Source organism: Emys orbicularis, chromosome 15 (assembly GCF_028017835.1).
Source record: "Emys orbicularis isolate rEmyOrb1 chromosome 15, rEmyOrb1.hap1, whole genome shotgun sequence".
NCBI lineage: Eukaryota > Metazoa > Chordata > Testudines > Emydidae > Emys > Emys orbicularis.
Window position 1 is genome coordinate 1,130,372 of NC_088697.1, and position 26,642 is coordinate 1,157,013.

The following is a 26,642-nucleotide window of genomic DNA, read 5'->3' on the forward strand; positions in this document are numbered from 1 at the left end:
AGGCGTCCGGGCTCCCATCCCCCCCCCCCCCTAACCCACCAGCCCCCCCTCCCCTCCCAGAGCCGGGGAGAGAACCCAGGAGTCCTGGCTCCCAGCCCCCCCTGCTCTGACCCACCAGCCCCCCCCATCTCTCCCAGAGCCAGGGAGAGAACCCAGGAGTCCTGGCTCCCAGCCCCCCCGCTCTAACCCACCAGCCCCCACTCCCCTCTCAGAGCCGGGGAGAGAACCCAGGAGTCCTGGCTCCCAGCCCCCCCCCTAACCCACCAGCCCCCCCTCCCCTCCCAGAGCCGGGGAGAGAACCCAGGAGTCCTGGCTCCCAGCCCCCCTGCTCTAACCCACCAGCCCCCCCTCCCCTCCCAGAGCCGGGGAGAGAACCCAGGAGTCCTGGTGCCCAAGGCTGCAGCTGGTGATGGATTTTTTGGGGGTACTGGGGGTGGGGCGGGACCATGTTGGGGAGCCGGCCTGTGATTGGTTCCCGGCGATGCTGCCTGTCCATTGGTCACGGGGGGAGGGGGGGGCTATAGAAGCTGGTGCTTCCGACAAAGGGTTAAATTAAATCTATCGCCTAGCAATAAACGAAACCATTTATAGTGGGCGCTGCCACTGATAAATTAATGGGGGGGGGCAGCAGGGCTGGGGGGGGCAGGGAAAGGGGTGCATATCTGGGGGTGTAGGAGAAACACAGGGTCCCTCTGGGGGGGAGGTGGAGACAAGGAAGGGGAGTGCAGGGGGGGGGCAGAGATTTGGGGGGAGGGCTGCACACGGGGGGATATTTGGGGGTTCAGTGGGGTGAGGCCCCGGAGGGAGGCCGGACGGGGTGATCCGGGGGATGGGGGGAGGGAAGCCATCGGGGGCACCCGGGGGAGTGGGGTGCCGGGGCGGGGGGCTCAGAAGTTGATGTCGACGTCCCAGACCTCCCCGCTCAGGGCATTGGCTGCCCCCTGAAGGGTCCAGGTGGCCAGGGCCAGCTGGTGCCGGAACCGCCCCTCGTCGAAGCGCCCGGGGGCCTCCCGCAGCAGCCACAGGTGCTCCAGCAGCGCCCGCAGCGTGTGGGGCCCCCGCCCGAGCAGCACGTGCCGGAAGGGGGTCTCCGTAGCCGCTGCGTAGGGGGACAGGAAGTAGAACTCCACCTGGCGGGGGAAGAAGGAGGAGTGCTTAGCAGAGTCCGACCTCCACAAATGCAGCAGGGGACGCAGGCAAGAGGCAGCAGGCGGGCATGCGCCGACCCGGCCCCGGCCCGATGCATGCGCCGACCCGGGCCAGGTCCGATGCATGCGCCGACGCGGGCCAGGTCCGATGGATGCGCCGACGTGGGCCAGGTCCGATGGATGCGCCGATGCGGCCCAGGTCCGATGCATGCGCTGACCTAGGCCCGGCCCGATGCATGCGCCAATGCATGCGGCAGGTAATTGCATGCGTCCGCGCAGTTCAAAGGCGCATGTTCCCGGCTAACGGCAGGCAGCGGGGCTGGGGAGGTGCATGCAGGGGGGGAGGGGAGCTGCGGGACAATGCAGAATCCCCCAGGCCCCCCAGGCTCACCCTCATGATGCGGACGTTGTGCATGCGGTTGAGCCGTTCGTTCTTCTCCTCCGAGCTGTAGATGTCCTGGCGCAGCTTCTCGGCTGCCCGCGTGTAGTCGCCCCGGGCCGAGTACAGCCACTGCAGGGTCAGGCCGCGGCTCTGTGGGGCGGGGGGGGGGACAGGGATCAATGGGGGGGAGGAATGCAACCCAGCCCCTGTCCCTCCATGGGGCCTTCCCACCCCCCAACTTCCACGCTCCCGGATCTGTGCCCCCACTCTCCTCCCAGGGCTGGGGAGAGAACCCAGGCGTCCTGGCTCCCAGCCCCCCTGCTCTAACCCACCAGCCCCCACTCCCTTCCCAGAGCCGGGGAGAGAACCCAGGAGTCCTGGCTCCCAGCCCCCCCCCTGCTCTAATCCCCCAGCCCCCACTCCGTTCCCAGAGCCGGGGAGATCAGTCGAGCCCCGGATCCCCCTGGGGGCGGCTGTGGGGCTGGATCCCCGCCCCCAACCCCCTACCTTGAGCTCGCTGCTGTAGGGGTTGAACTCCGCAATCCGCTGCAGCAGGACGTCTCCGTAGGCACCGAAGTCCAGCGGCACCAGGTGGTCGTGGGTCAGGCGGATCAGCAGCTGCCCCACGACCTCGGCCACGGACTTAGCCACGGCTGGCAGCCGCCCGAAGAGCATCCCGTTCAGGTTCTCGTAGGTGTCGTCCTGGGTGTGCAGGAACGGGTAGGGGCGGGCGTCCTGCGGGGACAGGGTAAACCGGGAGGGCTGCGGGTCGGGAGTGAGGGGCACCGGCAGGGCTGGGTTGGCAGGGGGCTGTGGGTCGGGAGTGAGGGGCACCGGCAGGGCTGGGCTGGCAGGGGGCTGCGGGTCGGGAGTGAGGGGCACCGGCAGAGCTGGGGGGGGCAGGGCCGGGCTAGCAGGGGCTGCGGGTCGGGAGTGAGGGGCACCGGCAGGGCTGGGCTGGCAGGGGGCTGCGGGTCGGGAGTGAGGGGCGCTGACCCGGCTGGGGGGCACCCTGCCAGGGGCTCTCACCTCGACGAAGGAGAACTCCACGGCCGGGACCCCCGCGAAGGCAGTAAAGGGGTAGGCGCTGCTGTCCATGGAGAGGGGCCGGATCCTGGGGGGGGCAGGAGGCAGGATCAGAGTCAGGGAGAAGGGGGGGTGCTGAGATTGGGCGTTCCCCCATTGTCCCACCCAGGCCTGCCCCCCCAAAACCTTCCCCAGAGCTCGTTAGGGGCCAGACGGGCGGGGGCAGCCCAGCTAGACGGAGCGGCCCAGCAGGGGAGGCGGACGGCACCCAGGGAGCAGTGTGGGGCAGGCCCAGGTGGGGTGACCGGAGGTCCAGATATTCGGGGCTTTGTCTTCCACCCCCGGCCCGATTTTGCACCCTTGCTGCCTGGTCCCTGGCCAACGCGCAAGACACGACCCCCAGGGGGCGCCCCGGAGCCCAACGGAGCCAATCCCCAGAGCGACCAGCGGGGTGAGTCCTGCGCCGTTACGGGGGGCAGAGGCTCCGGGGCGGCTCCGGCGCGTGGGCGGGGTCAGCGTGAAAAGGGGGTGGGACCAGAGTCAAAGGTGAGGGGGTCAGCAAAGGTAGAGAGTATTTAAGGTCAGAGGTGAAGGGTCACCACTGGGGAGGGTCAAGACTGAAAGGGCAGGGATCAGAGGTGAAGGGTCACTGCTGGGTACGGGAAGGGGTCGGAGGTGACAGGTCAGAGGTGAAGGGTCGCCGTTGCCCCACAGGCTGTGCCCCACTTACACCTCGCTGGCCCAGCGCCGATCCGGGAACGTCACCTGCTCGTAGAGGGTCTGGCTGCTGCGGTTCGGGCTGTCAACCTGCCGGGGGGGGAGGAGTCACAGGTGACCTTTGAACTCTAACCCACGACCTTCCACCCTCAGAGGGGCCAATATGGCCTGATGACCTTTGACCCCTGCTCTGAACCCCCCCCAGCCCCCACTCCCCTCCCAGAGCCAGGGAGAGAACCCAGGCATCCTGGCTCCCAGCCCCCCCTGCTCTGACCCACCAGCCCCCACTCCCCTCCCAGAGCCGGAGAGAGAACCCAGGCATCCGGGGCTGCCCCTCACCTGTTTGAGAACACTCTCAATGAGGCTGGTCAGCAAGGGGCTGGTCTTGGCGTAGAATTTGTCATCGCCTGAGGTTCAGCGGAGGGGAGAGAAACCGGTCAGGGTGGGGGTGGCGGGGGTCCAGTGGTGGAATCTCGATTCCCCCCAATTTGGGGGGGCTGACATGCCCTTCCCCCATCCACTGAGGGCTGAGCCCCAAGCTCAGAGTGACCCCCTCCCATGGACCTTCATAGAGTTAGGTTTATAATAGAGAGGGGGAAACTGAGGCAGACAGTGCCTCCTCTAACCCACCAGCCCCCACTCCTCTCCGAGAGCCGGGGAGAGAACCCAGGTGTCCAGGCTCCCGGCCCCCCCTGCTCTAACCCACCAGCCCCCACTCCCCTCCCAGAGCCCGGGAGAGAACCCAGGCGTCCTGGCTCCCAGCCCCCCGTCCTCTAACCCACCAGCCCCCACTGCACTCCAGAGCCGGGGAGAGAACCCAGGAGTCCGGGCTCCCAGCCCCCCTGCTCTGACCCACCAGCCCCCACTCCCCTCCCAGAGCCGGGGAGAGAACCCAGGTGTCCGGGCTCCCAGCCCCCCCTGCGCTAACCCACCAGCCCCCACTCCCCTCCCAAAGCCGGGGAGAGAACCCAGGAGTGCGGGCCCCCAGTCACGTACCTAGCACAGCGTTGTCCAGACTGATGTAGGCCACGGCTTTGAGGTGCAGCATGCTGAGATACCCCTGGTCAGGACGGGAGGTTTGGGGGGAGGGGGGGTAAGTTGTGGGGGGTCCAAAGTAAGCAGCCCCCCCATTTCATCAGTGACGGTAGCTGCTATTCCCCACTCTTACCACCAGGGGGAGCCCAGAGCCTCCTGACGGCCAGGGAGAGAACCCAGGAGTCCTGGCTCCCAGCCCCCCCCCTCCCCCCCCCCGGCTCTAACCCACCAGCCCCCACTCCCCTCCCAGAGCCGGGGAGAGAACCCAGGAGTCCTGTCTCCCAGCCCCCCCTGCTCTAACCCACCAGCCCCCACTCCCCTCCCAGAGCCGGGGAGAGAACCCAGGAGTCCTGTCTCCCAGCCCCCCCTGCTCTAACCCACCTGCTCCCGCTCCCCTCCCAGCGCCGGGGAGAGAACCCAGGAGTCCTGTCTCCCAGCCCCCCCTGCTCTAACCCACCTGCTCCCGCTCCCCTCCCAGCGCCGGGGAGAGAACCCAGGCGTCCTGTCTCCCAGCCCCCCGCTCTAACCCACCAGCCCCCACTCCCCTCCCAGAGCCGGGGAGAGAACCCAGGAGTCCTGGCTCCCAGCCCCCCCTGCTCTAACCCCCCCCATTCCCCTCCTAGAGCTCTTGGCTGGGGGAGGGGACGGGACTGGTGGGCCCCTGTAGGTAGAACCCCCTCCCCCCCACAGCCCCGCAGCGGGGACCCAGGCGTCCGGGTTACCTCTAGCCATTCGGTGGAGCCGACCCGGCCAAAGTCTTCCGCGTCCCAGCTAGCGAAGAGCAGGGTGCGTCGGAGCTGGAAGCCTGGGAAGGGAAATGGACGGATGTGGGACGGGGGGCAGCTCCCGCCCCCCTCCAGTCCCGAGAACCCAGGAGTCCTGAGGTCCCTGGGGAACTTTGATCTCACCCCTTTAAGGCGGCCATCTTTTTCGACAAGCTGATGAATATTCCCCTCTCTGCTCTTGGCGGGAGCGAGGTCCCCACCCAGTGGCCACTGAGGGAATGACAGGGGAGGGGTGTTCCAGGGAGGGACCGGCCCCGCCCCCCTCAGCTAACCCCGCCCCCTGCCCCACCTGGTGACAGCCCCGCCCCCTTACCGTTGCGCACCATGGCGGAGAAGGTCCGGGCTAACTCGAGCAGGAGGGCCGTGCCCACGCCCGAGCCGGCCGCCCCCGGGCCCAGAGAGTCCCGCTGAGCCCCGATGATCACGTAGTGATCTGTGGGGCGGGGGGGGAGGAGTCAAGATTAGGGGGAAAGGAGACCCCGCCTCGACAGCCCCATCCCCCCATCCCACACGCCTCCCCTCCTAGTCCCCACACAGCTCCCCCAGGCCCACACCCCCCACCTCTCTCTCTGCCCCACTGCCCCCACCCCATCCCCCCACCTCTCTGTGGCCCCCCCATTCCCAGGCGCCCACCCCACTACAACCCACACACCCAACCCAGCCCCCTTCCTGTCCCCCCCATCAATTCTCCCCCCCGCTCTCCACCCCACCCCACAGAGACACCCCCCTCTCACTCCGTCCCCTCTCCCAGCCTCACCCGGTTCAAATCGCCCCTCGATGCAGCCGAAGACATTACTGATCATGGTCGGAGTCTTCACGTTGTTCACCTGGAGGTGCACCCGGACGCCTGGGTCCCCGGGCCCAAGGTGATACGGGATGTCTGCCAGGCGGCCCTTCCAGTCCCGTGGGGCGGCCAGCCCTGTCAGCTTACTAGCGGAGGGGAGAGGGGATCAGACCCTCCCAGAGCCGGGGAGAGAACCCAGGAGTCCTGGCTCCCAGCCCCCCCGCTCTAGCCCACCAGCCCCCACTCCCCTCCCAGAACCGGGGAGAGAACCCAGGAGTCCTGGCTCCCAGCCCCCCCTGCTCTAACCCACCAGCCCCCACTCCCCTCCCAGAGCCGGGGAGAGAACCCAGGAGTCCTGGCTCCCAGCCCCCCCCGCTCTAGCCCACCAGCCCCCACTCCCCTCCCAGAGCCGAGGAGAGAACCCAGGAGTCCTGTCTCCCAGCCCCCCCTGCTCCGACCCACCAGCCCCCACTCCCTTCCCAGAGCTGGGGAGGGAACCCAGGCGTCCTGGCTCCCCGCTTACCCGAGGAGGCGGGCGGCCGTGCTGGCGCTGATGGGGTGGACCGGGATGCGGGGCAGCCCTGAGGACTGGATTGGGGGGAACTGGGTGTGGTTGAAGGAAGGGAAGCCGGGGGTGTAGGGGTCGCCGGTCCCCATGTGAACCTGTGGGGGGGCAGAGACAGCGGGTGAGGGACGGAGGTCAGGCCTTCCCCATCTGCTCCCTGCCCCACTGAGCTCGATTCCTTTGCTTCCAGGTCGTGGAGAGAGACGGGGAAGACGCGCCCCCCAGGAACCGACCCCCCACCCGCTGCAGAGCGTGCCCGGCTCCAGGTACGTCTGGACATCTATCAGCTAGCCAGTTTTGAAGCCCTTTCGTTTGGTTGAAGCCCGGGTTAACGTTCGAGCTCACCGGGGCGGGACCGATTTGGACGCGGGCGGGAGTCCGAGGCCCGTGAACGGCGGCTCAGTCAGCTCGTTAGAGAGAGAGCTTCTTAGCGTGAAGGGATCCCTGTGGCGCAAACACCGGGACGGGCCTGAACTACGTGAAACACCCCTTCAATTCGTTATTAATCGGGGCCTGAATCAGTCGCTCCGTTAGCTTAACGGGGATCGATGTCCCAGGGCAAGCGGCCCCCCCATCCCCTCACCCACCACGTCCCATGCAGATCCCCCCTCGCCCTCCCCCCCGCGCCGGCACTCACGTGTCCATAAACCGCCCGGTTCTGGGACAGCCCCGCTTTCCGCGGATCCTGGGGGATGTCCCAGGGGTCAGGGTAGATCAGCACCCCCCGGGCCTGGGCAGCATCTGCGTTCGCCACCTGGAGGAAAGGAGAGAACCCAGGAGTCCTGGCTCCCAGCCCCCTGCTCTCACCCACCAGCCCCCACTCCACTCCCAGAGCCGGGGAGAGAACCCAGGCATCCGGGCTCACCTTCTCCGCGTAGCTGATCTCTCCCACCCTGACGATGACGAGGTGGCCCCGGGGGTTCACTCCCTGCTGTCCCAGGATGTTGAAATCCTCCTGGCGCCCGTAGTTGGCGTAGACCAGCCCCCCCTGGGGAGACAGATAGGTGGGGAGAGCGTGGGCGGGGGCAGACGCCCCCCGAAAGCAGCACCCCCAGGAGCAGGGAGAGGGCTGGGGAGGCTCCAAAGTGGGGATGGGGGGCAGGATGGGAGGAGGGGGGGCGGAGGCATTACCGTGGTGTTGCTGGGGAGCGTTACCATGGCGTTGCCGGGGGCGCTGTAGGGGTAGTACCCGGGGGAGGCGGGGCGTTGCCGGGGGGCGTTACCGTGGCGTTGCCGGGGGCGCTGTAGGGGCAAGACCCGGGTGAGAAGGGGCGTTGCCGGGGGGCGTTACTGTGGCGTTGCCGGGGGCGCTGTAGGGGCAGGACTGAGGGAGGAGAGGCGTTGCCGGGGGGCGTTACTGTGGCGTTGCCGGGGGTGCTGTAGGGGCAGGACCCGGGGGCATTACCATGGCGTTGCCGGGGAGCGTTACCGTGGCGTTGCCGGAGGCGCTGTAGGGGCAGGACCTGGGGGCTTTACCATGGCATTGCCGGGGGGTGTTACCGTGGCGTTGCCGGGGGCGCTGTAGGGGTAGTACCCGGGGGAGGCGGGGCGTTGCCGGGGGACGTTACCGTGGCGTTGCCGGGGGCGCTGTAAGGGCAGGACCCGGGGGAGAAGGGGCGTTGCCGGAGGGCGTTTACCGTGGCGTTGCCGGGGGCGCTGTAGGGGCAGGACCTGGGGGCGTTACCATGGCGTTGCCGGGGGCGCTGTAGGGGCAGGACCCGGGGGAGGCGGGGCATTGCCGGGGGCGTTACCGTGGCGTTGCCGGGGGCGCTGTAGGGGCAGTATATCTCGGGGTCCTCCAGGAGCAGTTTCTCCAGGACCCCCCCTTGCAGGTCCAGCTGATGCAGGAAGTTGGGGTTCAGCCTGGGGGCGAGGGGGGGGTCAGAGATCAGCCAGCCCGGCCCCCCCTTTGCCCCTGGGCGCCTCCTCCCCCCTCCTCACGCCCCATCTCCCCCCCCCCCCCCGACCCCCCGGTCAGACCTGTCCGGACGCTGCAGCCCCACGTAGTGGGTGTCGGTCCAGGCCCGGTCCAGCCCGTAGGACGTGAAACTCTCCAGCACCCTGTGGGTCAGGGCGTCCATGCGGGGCGAGCCGGGGCGGTGGGGGCCCTCGCTCACCCACCTGGGCGGGGGGGGGAAGAGCAGAGGGGAGGGGTCAGGCGGCAGCTGGGGCCACACGACCCCCCCCCGAACCTCCACCCCTCTAGCCGTGCTGGGTGAATTGGGGAGGGGGGTCCCCGGTGTTTTTGAAGGGGGGGGTCTCTGAGGAGGGATGGCAGATGCGGGGGGCTAGGATGGCAGAGGGGGATTTGGGGTCTCTGTGGGGGGCTCAGAGAAGGGGGGGTGAAGGGTGGCTCTGGGTGTTGGGGGGGAAATCTGTGGGGCGGGCTTCTGATGGGGTGCGGGGGGAGCCCCGTGGGGCAGGGGGGTCCCTGTAGGGAGGAGGATCTCTGGGGGGCAGGAGGATCTGGGGGACCGGGGGGCTCTCAGCAGAGCTCTGGGGGGCCAGGGGGCTCTCGGGGGGCTCTGGGTGGGCCGGGGGGACTCCAGGGGGCTGGGGGTTCTCGGGGGGGGGCTGGGGTCCCCATGGGGAGGGGGATCTCTGGGGGTGTGTGGGGGGCTCTCTGGAGGCTCTGGGGGGCTCGGGCTGGGGGGTCTGGGGAGCTCTCGGGGGGCTCTGGGGGCCGGGGGGTTCTCGGGGGCTCTGGGGGAGTTCTGGGGGGCTCTCGGGGGGCTCACCGGAGGGTGCTCTCGATGCTCTCCTCCCGCAGGTATTTCTGGAACATTTCCTTCAGGTCGCCCCAGTAGAGGGGGGGCCCCGGGCCCGGCAACTGGGGGGGCCCCGGGCCCGGCAACTCCTCAGCCACCCCCTCGTCGCTCACCACGGCCAGCAGGTCGCCCCGTAGCCCCGCGCACGATGGGCAGCTGCCCCGCAGGGCCACGTAGCCCAGCAGGAACGCTGCACGGGGGGAGACGGGTGTGGGCATGTCAGGGGGGCATGGGCACGGGGGAGGCGGCGGGGCTAGCGGGCAGTAGGCGGAGCTGTCTGTGAAGGGGCGGGGCCTGTCAGTCCGGGAGACAGCGCCGTGAGCCCATGAGGCGGGGCCATGAGCCGAGGGGGGCTTCAGGGGTTTTCAGTCCAGAGGGCGGGGCTCCGGCCCAGAGGGCAGGGCTGTCAGGCCAGGGGGCGGAGCTGTTGGGCCAGGGGGCGGGGTTCTGAGCCAGGGGCGGGGCTGTCTGTCCAGGGGGCAGGGCGGTCAGGTCAGAGGGCGGGGCTGTCGGGAAGGCGGCGGAGCTCTGGGCCAGGGGGTGGGACAGCAGAGCAGGGGGCGGAGCTGTTGGGCCAGGGGGCAGAGCTCTGAGCCAGAGGCGAGGCTATCTGTCCAGGGGGCAGGACTGTCAGGCAGGGGGCGGGGCTCTGGGTCAGGGGGTGGGGCTGTCGGGCCGGGGGGCGGAGCTTACCCACGGTGAAGATGAGCAGGGCGCTGAGCACCACATAGGTCAGGGCCTTGGTCCGGTCCCGCGGGCCGGGGGTCACCAGGGCGGCCATGTCCCCGGCCAGCGTCTGCTCCTCCCCTCGGCCATCTTCAGCTCCAGGCCCCCGGCCCCCTCCCCGCCCGGCCCCTCCACGTTCCGGTAGATGGTGTAGGAGCGTCGGCCGGGCCGCTTGCTGCCCTGCGGGAGAGACGGGGGGCTGTGGGTTGAGAGTGAGGGGCACCGGCAGAGCTGGGGGGGGCAGGACTGGGCTGGGGGGGCTGCGGGTCGGGAGTGAGGGGCACCGGCAGAGCTGGGGGGGGCTGCGGGTTGGGAGTGAGGGGCACCGGCAGAGCTGGGGGGGGCAGGGCCGGGCTAGTAGGGGCTGCGGGTCAGGAGTGAGGGGCACCGGAAGGGCTGGCGGGGGCAGGGCTGGGCTGGGGGACTGCGGGTCGGGAGTGAGGGGTACCGGCTGAGCTGGGGGGGCAGGGCTGGGCTAGCAGGGGCTGTGGGTCGGGAGTGAGGGGCACCGGCTGAGCTGGGGGGGGCAGGGCTGGGCTAGCAGGGGCTGCGGGTCGGGAGTGAGGGGCACCGGCTGGGCTGGGGGGGGCAGGGCTGGGCTGGGGGGCTGCGGGTCGGGAGTGAGGGGCACCGGCAGGGCTGGGGGGGGCGGGGCTGGGCTGGGGGGCTGCGGATCGGGAGTGAGGGCACCGGCAGAGCTGGGGGCTGCGGGTCGGGAGTGGGGGGTGCCGGGGGGTGTGGACGGTTGGGGAGGATTCGAACCCCGGCCTTACCGCACGGCGGAGCAGGGATCTCAGCGTCTCCATTGCAGCCTCCTCGCGTCCTGGGGAGAGAGATGGGCCCCGGGGGCCGGTCAGAGAGGAGCCAGGAGGGTTCCCCTTTATCTGCCCCCCCCCCGAACAGCAGGGGGCCGTGAGTCAGGAGTGAGGGGCACCGGCAGAGCTGGGGAGGGGGGCAGGACTGGGCTAGCAGGGGCTGCGGGTCGGGAGTGAGGGGCACCGGCAGAGCTGGGAGGGGGGCAGGACTGGGCTAGCAGGGGCTGCGGGTCGGGAGTGAGGGGCACCGGCAGAGCTGGGGGGGGCAGGGCTGGGCTAGCAGGGGCTGCGGGTCGGGAGTGAGGGGCACCGGCAGAGCTGGGGGGGGGGGCAGGGCTGGCAGGGGCTGCGGGTCGGGAGTGAGGGGCACCGGCAGAGCTGGGGGGGGGGCAGGGCTGGGCTAGCAGGGGCTGCGGGTCGGGAGTGAGGGGCACCGGCAAGGCTGGGGGGGGGGCAGGGCTGGGCTGGCAGGGGCTGCGGGTCGGGAGTGAGGGGCACCGGCAGAGCTGGGGGGGGGGCAGGGCTGGGCTAGCAGGGGCTGCGGGTCGGGAGTGAGGGGCACCGGCAGAGCTGGGGGGGGGGGGGCAGGACTGGGCTAGCTGGGGCTGCGGGTCGGGAGTGAGGGGCACCGGCAGAGCTGGGGGGGGGGCAGGGCTGGGCTAGCAGGGGCTGCGGGTCGGGAGTGAGGGGCACCGGCAAGGCTGGGGGGGGGGCAGGGCTGGGCTAGCAGGGGGCTGCGGGTCGGGAGTGAGGGGCACCGGCAGAGCTGGGGGGGGGGCAGGGCTGGGCTAGCAGGGGCTGCGGGTCGGGAGTGAGGGGCACCGGCAGAGCTGGGGAGGGGGGCAGGACTGGGCTAGCAGGGGCTGCGGGTCGGGAGTGAGGGGCACCGGCAGAGCTGGGGGGGCAGACTGGGCTAGCAGGGGCTGCGGGTCGGGAGTGAGGGGCACCGGCAGAGCTGGGGGGGCAGGACTGGGCTAGCAGGGGCTGCGGGTTGGGAGTGAGGGGCACCGGCAGAGCTGGGGGGGGGGCAGGGCTGGGCTGGCAGGGGCTGCGGGTCGGGAGTGAGGGGCACCGGCAAGGCTGGGGGGCGGGGGGGGGCGTGGTTACCAAATGTTTGTCCCGGCGGCCCGGGGGCAAAGGCTGCTGGCACGTATTGATTTGCCTGCCTGGCGCCGGGCTGCCGGGGTCACTAAGGGGCAGAGCGGGGGCCGGGCCCCATGGCCAGGGGGCAGAGCCCCTCGGCTTAGCCCCCCCCCCGCCCCCACACCCAGATCACACAAGCTGAGATATGGGGGGGGACGGACAGAAAGGGGGCTGGGGGGGAGCTTGGGGGCGATTGGGTGGGGAGGGCACCTGGAATTGGCGGGGGGGGGGGGGGAATCCACAACCTCTGTCCCCCCAGGGGAGCACAGGGGAGGGGAGGCTGGACCAGAAGGTCCCAGGCCCTGAGTGCTGGCTCGGGGGGCCCCAGGGCTGGGATGGGCCAGAGTCTGGCTGGGGTGATAAGGGCGGGGCTGGGACTGATAGCGCGTCCCCCAGAGTCACGTACACACCGCCCCCCCCCCGGCTCCGCCAGGGCCCCTCACTCCCGACCCCCAGCCCCTGCCAGCCCGGCCCTGCCCCCCCCCCCAGCTCCGCCAGGGCCCCTCACTCCCGACCCCCAGCCCCTGACAGCCCGGCCCTGCCCCCCCCCGGCTCCGCCAGGGCCCCTCACTCCCGACCCCCAGCCCCTGCCAGCCCGGCCCTGCCCCCCCCCCCAGCTCCGCCAGTGCCCCTCACTCCCGACCCCCAGCCCCTGCCAGCCCGGCCCTGCCCCCCCCCCAGCTCCGCCAGTGCCCCTCACTCCCGACCCCCAGCCCCTGCCAGCCCAGCCCTGCCCCCCCAGCTCTGCCGGTGCCCCTCACTCCCGACCCACAGCCCCTGCCAGCCCAGCCCTGCCCCCCCCCAGCTCTGCCGGTGCCCCTCACTCCCGACCCACAGCCCCTGCCAGCCCAGCCCTGCCCCCCCCAGCTCTGCCGGTGCCCCTCACTCCCGACCCACAGCCCCCGCTAGCCCAGCCCTGCCCCCCCCCCAGCTCTGCCGGTGCCCCTCACTCCCGACCCGCAGCCCCTGCTAGCCCAGCCCTGCCCCCCCAGCTCTGCCGGTGCCCCTCACTCCCGACCCACAGCCCCTGCCAGCCCGGCCCTGCCCCCCCCAGCTCTGCCGGTGCCCCTCACTCCCGACCTGCAGCCCCTGCTAGCCCAGCCCTGCCCCCCCCCAGCTCTGCCGGTGCCCCTCACTCCCGACCCACAGCCCCTGCCAGCCCGGCCCTGCCCCCCCCCAGCTCTGCCGGTGCCCCTCACTCCAGACCCACAGCCCCTGCTAGCCCGGCCCTGCCCCTCCCACCCAGCTCTGCCGGTGCCCCTCACTCCCGACCCGCAGCACCTGTCCCCCCCCCAGCTCTGCCAGTGCCCGTCACTCCAGACCCACAGCCCCCCCTATTCCCGCCGGGGCCCCTCACTCTCAACCCACAGCCCATTGAAAAACATAAGTCCCCTGGCTGGGCTAGGACCGGCCGCTGTGGGGGGTTTATGGGGTTCTCACAGGCCCCCCCCTCCCCCTCCCCCCAGGGACACTCACGGAGCCGGTGCCGGGTGCTGACAAGCTGCTGTTTGTGTCTGATACAAATCCGGGCTCCCACCCACCCGCCGGTGACACCCAGCCCCCCTCCCCCGCCAGGACCCACGTCCAGCCCCCCCCCGCCCTGCCTGGGCCCCGCCAGCGTGACGCCAGGGGGCCCTGTGCTGCCGGGAACGGGGTGGGGATCTCCCCTCGCAGCCCCAACGCTCACCGGGCCTAGGGGGTGCTGTGGCCCCAGCAGCTGTCCAGCTCAGGGGACTGGCTGGCTCAGGGGGGCGGGGAATGGGGCAGGGGCCTGTCCCCTCTAGGGGGCGCCGGCTCCCACCCGGCCCCAGGACGGGGACTGGCTGGCTCAGGGGGGCAGGGGTCTGTCCCCTCTAGGGGGCGCCGGCTCCCACCCGGCCCCAGGGCAGGGACTGGCTGGCTCAGGGGGGCGGGGAATGGGGCAGGGACCTGTCCCCTCTAGGGGGCGCCGGCTCCCACCCGGCCCCAGGGCGGGGACTGGCTGGCTCAGGGGGGCGGGGAATGGGGCAGGGACCTGTCCCCTCTAGGGGGCGCCGGCTCCCACCCGGCCCCAGGGCGGGGACTGGCTGGCTCAGGGGGGCGGGGAATGGGGCGGGAGGCCTGTCCCCTCTAAGCGGCATCAGGCAAGGACTGGCAGGCTGGGGGGTACTTTGGGGCTCCGTGCTGTGGGAAAAGGAGAAGGATGAAGGAAGTTTCCGGTTGTCGCTCTCTATGTTCCTGTCTGTGGCCTGTAGAGGGCATCGGAGCACGGAATAAAATCCCATGGCTGAGATGCGGCCACCTCTGGGGTGGGGCGGCCGGTTACACGGGGACCCCTCGCCCGGCGTTGAGATGCAGCCACCTCTGGGGTGTGTATGTGGGGGGGGCAGTTTTTATTAATCCCCCCCTTAGGACTCGTACTTTGCCCTCTCCGATTGTCACTGCTCATGCAGGGGGCTCAGGCAGGGAAGGGTTAAGAGGGGCGGGGCCTGAGACAAGGGTGAGGGTTTCCTGGCAGACCCTCCCCCCCCCACCCCCGCCAGGTGCCACCAAGTCTGGGGTCTTATAAAGGCTCTGCCTTGTGAAAAACAAACAGGGCCTGGATCCTGGCCTGATGCGGCGCTAGGGGGCGCTGTGGGGCAGGGAGCGGGGCGGGGGGCTCAGCAGGGGGCGCTCTCCCCTGGCAGACGGGGCTGGCCCCAGGGCAGCGCTAGGGGGCGCTGTGGGGGAGGGGCCTGTGTTTTGGAGACAGCCCCAGTTTTCATTCCTTGTCCCGAACCCCTCCCTAGCTTGGGGATGGGGGGAGGGGAGGGCTGCCCCCCCCAAGGTCTCCCGCCCCATTAGCACTCCCTCCCCTGCGTTGTTCATGGTCCAGGGTCTCGGCAGTTTCTAGCCACCCCCCAAAATCCTACCGCTACCCCAAGTCCTTAGCTTTGATCCTATGTGTATGTGGGGGAATTGAAACTGAAACCGTTCCTGTGTCAATACAATGGGTCATACCATGGGTCAGAACCCAGGCGTCCTGGCTCCCAGCCCCCTGCTCTGACCCACCAGCCCCCACTCCCCTCCCAGAGCCGGGGAGAGAACCCAGGAGTCCTGGCTCCCAGCCCCCCCTGCTCTAACCCACCAGCGCCCACTCCCCTCCCAGAGCCGGGGAGAGAACCCAGGAGTCCTGGCTCCCAGCCCCCCCGCTCTAACCCACCAGCCCCCACTCCCCTCCCCGAGCCGGGGAGAGAACCCAGGAGTCCTGGCTCCCAGCCCCCCCTGCTCTGACCCACCAGCCCCCGCTCCCCTCCCAGAGCCAGGGAGAGAACCCAGGAGTCCTGGCTCCCAGGCAGTCCCCGCCCTGGGGCCAGGTGGGAGCTGGCGCCCCCTAGAGGGGACAGGCCCCTGCCCCATCCTCTCCCTCCCTTAGCAGAGATGAGAGAGACACAAAATCGTTTCCACCTTAACTTAATATCAAATATAAACTCTGTGGCCCGGGCCCCCAGCGCGTCGGCCGCCTCTGAGTCTCTGGCCGCGTCGCCCTTTCAAACACTGCAGCGGAGATTTGCATCCGGGGGATCGGCAGCCATCAGCGATGCCTGCCTGCAAGTCCAGTCCCCATGGTCCCCTCGCCCGGCGCTGAGATGCGCCCACCTCTGGGGCGGGGCGGCCGGTTACCCAGCGACCCCTCGCCCGGCACTGAGACGTGGCCACCTCTGGGGCGGGGCGGCCGGTTACCCAGGGACCCCTCGCCTGGCGCTGAGATGTGGCCACCTCTGGGGTGGGGCAGCCAGTTACCCAGGGACCCCTCGCCCGGCGCTGAGATGTGGCCACCTCTGGGGCGGGGCGGCTGGTTACCCAGGGACCCCTCGCCCGGCGCTGAGATGCGGCCACCTCTGGGGCGGGGCAGCCGGTTACACGGGGACCCCTCGCCCGGCGCTGGGATGCGCCCACCTCTGGGGCGGGACGACTGGTTACACAGGGACCCCTCGCCCGGCGCTGATATGTGGCCACCTCTGGGGCGGGGCAGCCGGTTACAAGGGGACCCCTCGCCCGGCACTTAGATGCGGCCACCTCTGGGGCGGGGTGGCCGGTTACACGGGGACTCCTTGCCCGGCGATGAGATGCGCCCACCTCTGGGGTGGGGCGGCTGGTTACCCAGGGTCCCCTCGCCCGGCGCTGAGATGCGGCCACCTCTGGGGCGGGGTGGCCGGTTACACGGGGACCCCTCGCCCGGCGCTGAGATGCGGCCACCTCTGGGGCGGAGCGGCCGGTTACACGGGGACCCCTCGCCCGGCGCTGAGATGCGGCCACCTCTGGGGCGGGGTGGCCGGTTACACGGGGACCCCTTGCCCGGCGCTGAGATGCGCCCACCTCTGGGGTGGGGCGGCTGGTTACCCAGGGTCCCCTCGCCTGGCGCTGAGATGCAGCCACCTCTGGGGTGTGTATGTGGGGGGGGCAGTTTTTATTAATCCCCCCCTTAGGACTCGTACTTTGCCCTCTCCGATTGTCACTGCTCATGCAGGGGGCTCAGGCAGGGAAGGGTTAAGAGGGGCGGGGCCTGAGACAAGGGTGAGGGTTTCCTGGCAGACCCTCCCCCCCCACCCCCGCCAGGTGCCACCAAGTCTGGGGTCTTATAAAGGCTCTGCCTTGTGAAAAACAAACAGGGCCTGGATCCTGGCCTGATGCGGCGCTAGGGGGCGCTGTGGGGCAGGGAGCGGGGCGGGGGGCTCAGCAGGGGGCGCTCTCCCCTGGCAGACGGGGCTGGCCCCAGGGCGGCGCTAGGGGGCGCTGTGGGGGAGGGGCCTGTGTTTTGGAGACAGCCCCAGTTTTCATTCCTTGCCCCGAATTCCCCCTCCCTAGCTTGGGGATGGGGGGAGGGGAGGGCTGCCGCCCCCAAGGTCTCCCGCCCCATTAACACTCCCTCCCCTGCGTTGTTCATGGTCCAGGGTCTCGGCAGTTTCTAGCCACCCCCCAAAATCCTACCGCTACCCCAAGTCCTTAGCTTTGATCCTATGTGTATGTGGGGGAATTGAAACTGAAACCGTTCCTGTGTCAATACAATGGGTCATACCATGGGACAGAACCCAGGCGTCCTGGCTCCCAGCCCCCTGCTCTGACCCACCAGCCCCCACTCCCCTCCCAGAGCCGGGGAGAGAACCCAGGAGTCCTGGCTCCCAGCCCCCCCTGCTCTAACCCACCAGCCCCCACTCCCCTCCCAGCGCCGGGGAGAGAACCCAGGAGTCCTGGCTCCCAGCCCCCCTGCTCTAACCCACCAGCCCCCACTCCCCTCCCAGAGCCGGGGAGAGAACCCAGGAGTCCTGGCTCCCAGCCCCCCCTGCTCTAACCCACCAGCCCCCACTCCCCTCCCAGCGCCGGGGAGAGAACCCAGGAGTCCTGGCTCCCAGCCCCCCTGCTCTAACCCACCAGCCCCCACTCCCCTCCCAGAGCCAGGGAGAGAACCCAGGAGTCCTGGCTCCCAGGCAGTCCCCGCCCTGGGGCCAGGTGGGAGCTGGCGCCCCCTAGAGGGGACAGGCCCCTGCCCCATCCTCTCCCTCCCTTAGCAGAGATGAGAGAGACACAAAATCGTTTCCACCTTAACTTAATATCAAATATAAACTCTGTGGCCCGGGCCCCCAGCGCGTCGGCCGCCTCTGAGTCTCTGGCCGCGTCGCCCTTTCAAACACTGCAGCGGAGATTTGCATCCGGGGGATCGGCAGCCATCAGCGATGCCTGCCTGCAAGTCCAGTCCCCATGGTCCCCTCACCCGGCGCTGAGATGCGCCCACCTCTGGGGCGGGGCGGCCGGTTACCCAGGGACCCCTCGCCCGGCGCTGAGACGTGGCCACCTCTGGGGCAGGGCGGCTGGTTACCCAGGGACCCCTCGCCCGGCGCTGAGATGTGGCCTCCTCTGGGGCGGGGCGGCTGGTTACTCACGGACCCCTCGCCCGGCGCTGAGATGTGGCCTCCTCTGGGGCGGGGCGGCCGGTTACCCAGGGACCCCTCGCCCGGCCCTGAGATGCGCCCACCTCTGGGGCGGGGCGGCCGGTTACCCAGGGACCCCTCGCCCGGCGCTGAGACGTGGCCACCTCTGGGGCGGGGCGGCTGGTTACCCAGGGACCCCTCGCCCGGCGCTGAGATGTGGCCTCCTCTGGGGCGGGGCGGCTGGTTACTCAGGGACCCCTCGCCCGGCGCTGAGATGTGGCCTCCTCTGGGGCGGGGCGGCCGGTTACCCAGGGACCCCTCGCCCGGCGCTGAGACGTGGCCACCTCTGGGGCGGGGCGGCTGGTTACCCAGGGACCCCTCGCCCGGCGCTGAGATGCGGCCACCTCTGGGGAGGGGCAGCCGGTTACACGGGGACCCCTCGCCCGGCGCTGGGATGCGCCCACCTCTGGGGCGGGGTGGCCGGTTACTCAGGGACCCCTCTCCCGGCCCTGAGATGCGGCCACCTCTGGGGCGGGGCGGCCGGTTACCCAGGGACCCCTCGCCCGGCACTGAGACGTGGCCACCTCTGGGGCGGGGCGGCTGGTTACCCAGGGACCCCTCGCCCGGCGCTGAGATGCGGCCACCTCTGGGGAGGGGCAGCCGGTTACACGGGGACCCCTCGCCCGGCGCTGGGATGCGCCCACCTCTGGGGCGGGGCGGCCGGTTACACGGGGACCCCTCGCCCGGCGCTGGGATGCGGCCACCTCTGGGGCGGGGCGGCCGGTTACACGGGGACCCCTCGCCCGGCGCTGGGATGCGGCCACCTCTGGGACGGAGCGGCCGGTTACCAAGGGACCCCTCGCCTGGTGCTGAGATGCGTGTCTGGAGCGGCAGCGAAGTCTGTGCCAGGCTCGGGGCCGGGTGACGTGCGTCAATCCGTTAGTTCTCTCTCCTCTTCCAGGACAGCTGCTCTGTCTCCGCGCAGTCTAGGATGATTGACAGCTGTCAATCTTCCATTAGCTGCCCTGTGGCAATATTCTCGTCCTCCACCACTTTATTCATGCGGGAGTCCAAAAACCAAACGCAGGATGATTGGCAGCTGTCAATCATCCCCGTATTTCTCCGCTGATGTGCTGGCGACAGTCCAGGCATTCTGGCTTGGGGTGATTGACAGCTGTCAGTCACCCATCAATGTTTAAACCCCCCGTCGCTGCCAAGAGGATCAGGTTTTCTTCCATGACTCCAGGATGATTGACAGCTGTCAATCACCAAGCGAGGTTTTCCCGAGGCTCCATGTCTGCTGTCCGGTGGGTGGATGATTGGCGGCTGTCAATCATCTGCCGCCATGAAGGTTCCAAGGGGGGAGGGGCGGAGTGCTGTGGCGGTCGGGGCGGGGCAGGAGCCCCTCACCTGGCATTGGGTCGGCAGGCGTCCGTCAGGAACAGCTTGACCCGCCCCCGCAGGAAGTTGGAGTGGACGTTGAGGAGTTTGGCCAGAGTCCGGATGCTGAGGGTGGGGGGCGGGGCAGGGGGCAGGGCCGGCTCCACCTGGGGGAGACAGGGGTGTGTGGTTAGAGGGGGCACTTTTACGGGGGATATTTACCCCTCTGTCCCCCAATCCCCCCACACTGCTCTGTCCCGCTCCACAAATTCGTCTGTCCGTCCATCCACCCATCCATCCGTCCCTCCATCTGTCCATCCATCCCTCCATCCGTCCATCCACACATCCATCCATCCATCCATTCCTCCATCCATCCCCAAACACAGCTATCCATCCATCCATCCATCCATCCCCAAACACATCCATCCATCCATCCATCCATCCATCCCCAAACACAGCCATCCATCCATCCATCCATCCATCCATCTATCCCCATGCACAGCCATCCATCCCCAAACACATCCATCCATCCATCCATCCATCCATCCCCAAACACAGCCATCCATCCATCTATCCATCCCCAAACACAGCTATCCATCCATCCATCCATCCATCCCCAAACACAGCTATCCATCCATCCATCCATCCATCCATCCCCAAACACATCCATCCATCCATCCATCCATCCCCAAACACAGCCATCCATCCATCTATCCATCCCCAAACACAGCTATCCATCCATCCATCCATCCATCCATCCATCCATCCATCCCCAAACACAGCTATCCATCCATCCATCCATCCCCAAACACATCTATCCATCCATCCATCCATCCATCCCCAAACATAGCCATCCGTCCATCCATCCATCCATCCATCCATCCCCATACACATCCATCCATCTATCCCCATGCACAGCTATCCATCCATCCATCCATCCATCCATCCATCCCCAAACACATCCATCCATCCATCCATCCATCCCCAAACACAGCCATCCATCCATCTATCCATCCCCAAACACATCCATCCATCCATCTATCCATCCCCAAACACAGCTATCCATCCATCCATCCATCCATCCATCCATCCCCAAACACAGCTATCCATCCATCCATCCATCCATCCATCGATCCCCAAACACATCCATCCATCCATCCATCCCCAAACACAGCCATCCGTCCATCCATCCATCCATCCATCCATCCATCCATCCATCCATCCCCATACACATCCATTCATCCATCCCCATACACAGCTATCCATCCGTCCATCCATCCATCCCCAAACACAGCTATCCACCCGTCCATCCATCCATCTGTCCGTCCATGCATCCATCCCCAAACACAGCCAGCCATCCATCCGTCCGTCCGTCCATCCATCCATCCCCAAACACAGCCATCCATCCATCCGTCCGTCCGTCCATCCATCCATCCCCAAACACAGCCATCCATCCATCTATCCATCCCCAAACACATCCATCCATCCATCTATCCATCCCCAAACACAGCTATCCATCCATCCATCCATCCATCCATCCCCAAACACAGCTATCCATCCATCCATCCATCCCCAAACACATCCATCCATCCATCCATCCCCAAACACATCCATCCATCCATCCATCCATCCATCCATCCATCCATCCCCAAACACAGCCATCCGTCCATCCATCCATCCATCCATCCATCCCCAAACACATCCATCCATCCATCCATCCATCCATCCATCCCCAAACACAGCCATCCATCCATCTATCCATCCCCAAACACATCCATCCATCCATCTATCCATCCCCAAACACAGCTATCCATCCATCCATCCATCCATCCATCCATCCATCCATCCATCCATCCATCCATCCCCAAACACAGCCATCCATCCATCCATCCATCCATCCATCCCCATACACAGCTATCCATCCGTCCATCCATCCATCCCCAAACACAGCTATCCACCCGTCCATCCATCCATCTGTCCGTCCATGCATCCATCCCCAAACACAGCCATCCATCCGTCCGTCCGTCCATCCATCCATCCCCAAACACAGCCATCCATCCATCCGTCCGTCCGTCCATCCATCCATCCCCAAACACAGCCATCCATCCATCCGTTCTTCCATCGTCCTACCCACTCATCCATCCATCCATCTGTCCGTCCATCCATCCCTGTACACAACTATCCATCCATCCATCCATCCATCCATCCATCCATCCATCCATCCAATAATCCCACCCCATACATCCATCTGCCTATCCGTCCATCCATCTGTCCGTCCCACCCAATGAATCCGTCCATCCATCTGTCCATCTCTCCATCACCCACAGCATCCATCCGTCATTGTGTCCTCCCCGCCCTTGTCCCGTCCCTGCCCCCGGTGCCCCTCACCTGGGCGTTGTGGCTGCGCAGGATCTGGGTGACGCTGCGCAGGTTGCTGTAGGTGCGCCCGAGCTGCTGGTTCAGGGAGGGGTCGGGGACCAGGTCCCGGGCCCGGAGCACCGCGGCTGAGAGGAGGGCCTGCCCCCCCCACACCTCCGCCGCCTGCGTCTGTCTCTGGGGAGGGAGGGCAGGGTCAGACCCCCGGGCTCCCCCAGCCCAGCACCCCCAGGTCAGTCCCCTGGCCCCTCAACCCCAGGTCCCCCCCAGGTCAGACCCCCGGACCCTCCCCCCCCAGCCACCTCCCGGGTCAGACCTCCCCCAGGCCCCGTTCAGACTTACGTCCATTTTCTTCCACTCATTAAAATTAACCTTCGTGTCGGGCACCGTGAGAACTTCTGATAAGTTGCAAGAATTTGTACAACCTTCCTGTAAAGAGACCAAATCACCTGACACCCTGGAGCTGGTTCTCTGGGGACCCCTCGCCCGGCGCTGAGATGCGCCCACCTCTGGGGCGGGGCGGCTGGTTACCCAGGGACCCCTCGCCCGGCACTGAGATGCGCCCACCTCTGGGGCAGGGCGGCTGGTTACAGGGACCCCACGCCCGGCACTGAGATGCAGCCACCTCTGAGGCGGGGCAGCCGGTTACACGGGGACCCCTCGCCCAGTGCTGAGATGCGCCCATCTCTGGGGCGGGACGGCTGGTTACCCAGGGACCCTTCACCCGGCGCTAGGGGCTGGCGTGGTTGGGGACATACCACGGCGTTCTCAGTGTCTCTGGCCTCCTTGATGAATTTCTCCATGACTCGGGTGTCGCAGATGGGGTGCAGTGGGGAGGGGCGAGTTAGTGCAGCGAGTCCCAGCAGTAACAACAGCAAAGCACACAGCTCTGGGGTGGGGAGAGGGTTGTGAGCCAGAGGGACCCCTCCAACCATCCAGCCATTTCCCCCACACCGCACCATCCCTCTCCTCCATCCCTACACACCGCTCCATCCATCCATCCCCCCACTTCTCTATCCATCCATCCATCCCCCCACTTCTCTATCCATCCATCCCCCACCCCACTATCCATCCATCCAGCCATTTCCCCCACACTGCACAATCCCTCTCCTCCATCCCTACACACCCCTCCATCCATCCATCCCCCCACTTCTCTATCCATCCATCCCCCACCCCACTATCCATCCATGCATCCATCCATTTCCCCCACACCGCACCATCCCTCTCCTCCATCCCTACACACCCCTCCATCCATCCATCCCCCCACTTCTCTATCCATCCATCCATCCCCCACCCCACTATCCATCCATCCATTTCCCCCACACCGCACCATCCCTCTCCTCCATCCCTACACACCCCTCTATCCATCTCCTCCATCCCTCTACACTCCCTCCATCCATCCATCCCCCCACTTCTCTATACATCCATCTCCCACCCCACTATCCATCCATCCATCCATCCATTTCCCCCACACCCCAGCATCCCTATCCTCCATCCCTACACACTCCCTCCATCCACCCTCCATCTGTCAATCCCACACTCATCCGTCCCACCCTCCATCCCTACACACACCCTCCTTCCATCCTCCATCCATCCATCCCCCCCACACCCCTCCATCCCTCTACACTCCCTCCCTCTATCCATCCATTCGTCCACCCCGCACTCCTCCATCCTTCCATCCATCCACCCTCCCTCTATCCATCCATCCCTCCAACCATCCATCCATCCCCCCCCACACCCACACACCCCACCATCCATCTCCTCCATCCCTCTACATTTCCTCCATCCATCCATCCATCCATCAACCCCCCACCCCTCTATCCATCCATCCATCCCCCACCCCCCTGTCTATGAGCTCCGCTCCCTCCCGGCAGTGCTGTCTCCTCCCACTGTTCCCTGTAACTCGCCCCGTCCGTCTCAGTCGCCATCAGCCACCTGCTAATTCTACCAGCTCGCCACGGGCCAGAGGCATTGCCTCTTCCCCGCGGTCCCAGTGGAAACTCCAGCATCCCCCCTTCCCAGCTCCTGCCCCCGTGATGCGGGGAGGAGACCTTCAATCGGGCCCCACCGAACCGCCAGCTCGGATATTCCCGAGGAGCCGATCAGTGGCGGTGCCGCGATCGGGGGAGAGCGAATTCAGACAAACCCGCCCGTGAAACGAACGTAAGGTGAAAATTCTCCACAACTATGAAACACTTGATGTGGAGCAAAATCCATAGCCGGAACCCATCTCCTTTCATGATGGGCCTGTCTCCTTGTTTTTCAAGTCCTGCACTTATTGTATCCTCCCAAGAGGAGGTGTAACTTGTCTCTTCTGTCTCTGAACAAGTTCTCGGTCACCTCCCTCATGCGCTTTCTGCTCCCTGATTCGTCCCACGAGCGGTGGGTTTTTGAGGACGCTTTTGGTGCAGGAGCAGATCTTTTCCCGCGGGGTTATGAGCATCGATGGCTCTTGGTGGTAGGATAGACTTGGACAATCCTAGAGAAGACGTCCTTCGCTCTTGATTCAAGCTCAAATGAACCTCGCAGAGGATCTCCGGTAGGTTGGTGAGGGTACTCCCGTAGGCTCTAGTGGCAAACCCTTTAACGTCCCTCTTTGCCAACAGAACCGCCCCCCCCCCAAGACTGGCTCCTCACTGTGCTTTCTAGATCTTCCATCTCTTCATGGCGCTCCTGGTAGGCTTGCCTCTTGTCATCCCCGTTTGTCTCGTCACTTGGTTTTCCCATTGACGTCTTCCACCATTCTCCCAACGCGACCAATTCCCGCATAAGGGCGGAGATCTAACCCGCATCCTGCTGCTTCCTCTTGGTTGTTGGGTTTGGCTCGCAAAGACAAGACGAATATTAGCCGTAACTGAAGTCCCAAGAGGTCTTCTCGTGATATAGGCTTTGGAGAGGGAGAAGTCTTCTACTGTCTTGGGCCATGTCTACGCTACCAAATGAGGTTGACCTAACTTACGTCGACCTACAGCTGTGGCAGTAATTACGTCTCTTCAGCGTGCTTCTACACCTTGCTGCTTGCGTCGGCGTTGCGGGTCCTCACCAGGAGCGCGCGTGTGGATTGTCAGACCAGCAGGGGGCATTGGGGGACGGCTCCCCAAAAGCCGGTAATAGTTGACAGGAGCATCTGCAGGACACAGTGTCCAGAATCGGGATGAGCTCCCTTCTCTGCCTTCTGTCATGTATTTTTCCATCCCAAGCGTCCGCCTCCGTGGTAGGATGAGGTTTATCTCTGTTCTGGACGCCAGCTAATTCGGCAGCAAAATCAGGGGTGGTGGTTATTGGTGGCTGGTTTGAACCTCCCCGGCGTTGCTGGTTGGAGAAGGAACCGCCGAGACCATCAGCTCTGACTTCCTGTATCCCGCAGGCCTCCGTCTTTGGTCATCGGCCGCAGAAAGACGCCTGTTTCAGCTTCACGCCGGATGGACGGAGGAATACGGTTGCCCCGTAGATCAAAGGAGGCTCTCGGATCCGGCGCTCAGAGCCAGCACGCGTTGGGGAGCTCGCGGGGAGACCCCTTCCCCGATCTCTCATCTCTCAAATCGCCTCCTGTTTGGTCTTTACTTAAAGATCTCCGGGACGGGCGGGCAAGACCTCTCCCGCTTCAGAGCCCCACGTCTTCCTGAAACGGCCTCGCCTCCCTGACCATTGCCGAGCTCCTCCGGCTACTCCTTCTGACTCAGATTTCCCAGCCGGCGCTGCCAGTAAAGGGTCCTGTGCCCGCGGCTGGACCGGGTGACGTGTCTGAAATGCTCCTGCGTTAGCCGCTTTTCGGAGAGCTTCTGCTCATCGAGCGGCGTCAGCCACTAGGCGCCCCCAGCTCTGTGGCTGGACCCCCCCAGGCGGCTACCCGGAGTGGGGCCCTGGCTGTGGGTCGGGGGCGTGGACCCCTGACGTTCTCCTATAGCTCTCCACGGTCCGCGTGGCCCCCACCTCTTTCCATGCATCTGTCTCCATCCACAATCCTCCAACCCTGCCCCACAGCCCCCTCCCCGCCCGGTCCATTGCATCGCACAGATCTACACACAGGGGTATGTAGGGTGAATCAGGACTCCTGGGTTCTTTCCCTGGCTCTGGGAGGGGAGTGGGGGCTGGCAGGTTAGAGCAGGGGGGGCTGGGAGCCAGGACTCCTGGGTTCTCTCCCTGGCTCTGGGAGGGGAGTGGGGGCTGGTGGGTTAGAGCGGGTGGGCTGGGAGCCAGGACTCCTGGGTTCTCTCCCCGGCTCTGGGAGGGGAGTGGGGGCTGGTGGGTTAGAGCAGGGGGGGCTGGGAGCCAGGACTCCTGGGTTCTCTCCCCGGCTCTGTATCCCAGTCCCCGACCCCATACATGTTAGTCCTGGCACTCTGCAGCCTGACCCAAAGTGAGTGAGGTGGGCCGGAGGGGAATGGGGCACGGGAACGGTCCCCTCTAGGGGGCGCTGCCTCCTATCCAGCCTCAGAACGGGGGTCCCGGCTGGCTCGGGGATCTGGGATCTGGGGCCTTTCCCCGTTATCCCTTTTTTTTGGGGGGGGGAGGGTGCATCTTTAGTGAACCTCCAGTGAATGAGACCCCCCCCGTCCCCGTCTCCCTTGCTGTGGGGCAGGACCCAGGCGTCCAGGTCACGGTTACTCACCAGATCTCCCCATATCCAGTCTGCATCGCCTCACGGCCTAGTGGGGGCCCCGGGCTCCCATCCCGGCGTGAAATCGACGAGGCCGCGGGCCCCGGCCGTCCCGGCTACTCCGGAGGGGGCATCGCCAGCGCAGATCCGGCCCCAGGCCAAGCGCCCCCCGGCCCCTGGCCGGCTCCCGGCCGCTCTGTGTCTCCGCAGGGCCAGGCAGCGCAGCTGGGAGTTAATGTTTCATCCGAACTCTGCGTCCCGAGGTCGCGGGAGCCTGGCCGGCTCCAGGAATGTGCCGGGGGGCTGTGGCCCGAGCCGGGCGCTTTACAGACCGGGCTTGGGGGGGGCGGGGGGAGGGCAGGAAGCCGGGGGGTTTCCTCAGGCCCCCGCCAGAGGCAGCGTCTTCGAGGAAAGCGCCATGCGGGCGGCCGCACGTCGGCTCCTGGCCCGGCGCCACGAGGCAGCGACAGGTTAGAGGCCCGAGGTCGCCTGGCGCATGGGGGG

The 26,642-nt window shown here is 67.1% G+C and overlaps 2 protein-coding genes across 2 annotated transcripts; both read right to left on the reverse strand.

Annotated features, from left to right (window-relative positions):
* Positions 1-887: 887 nt before the first annotated feature.
* TFR2 (transferrin receptor 2) lies at positions 888-10,742 on the reverse strand. The gene is given in 19 exon segments (XM_065417194.1): positions 888-1,130; positions 1,540-1,680; positions 2,038-2,265; positions 2,560-2,644; positions 3,287-3,363; positions 3,613-3,680; positions 4,270-4,333; positions 5,031-5,113; positions 5,407-5,526; positions 5,851-6,023; positions 6,401-6,540; positions 7,080-7,196; positions 7,308-7,430; positions 8,194-8,305; positions 8,423-8,563; positions 9,181-9,400; positions 9,904-10,020; positions 10,023-10,116; positions 10,710-10,742. Coding segments are annotated over 19 exon segments (2,379 nt in total).
* An 8,446-nt stretch (positions 10,743-19,188) lies between these two features.
* EPO (erythropoietin) lies at positions 19,189-26,163 on the reverse strand. Its single transcript, XM_065416908.1, has 5 exons — positions 26,151-26,163; positions 22,297-22,427; positions 21,881-21,967; positions 21,551-21,715; positions 19,189-19,329 (listed from the first exon to the last, which is right to left on the reverse strand). The coding sequence occupies exons 1-5, from the start codon at positions 26,161-26,163 to the stop codon at positions 19,189-19,191; spliced, it is 537 nt and encodes a 178-aa protein (XP_065272980.1).
* Between the last annotated feature and the right edge of the window lie 479 nt (positions 26,164-26,642).

Bases quoted from the DNA above. Each gene is read 5' to 3' on its own strand.
- EPO (XM_065416908.1), bottom strand. The intron at 21,968-22,296 runs GTATGTCCCCAA...GTCTCTTTACAG, and splicing joins GAGACACTGAGAACGCCGTG to GAAGGTTGTACAAATTCTTG. The intron at 19,330-21,550 runs GTGAGGGGCACC...TGTCTCCCCCAG, and splicing joins TGCGCAGCCACAACGCCCAG to GTGGAGCCGGCCCTGCCCCC.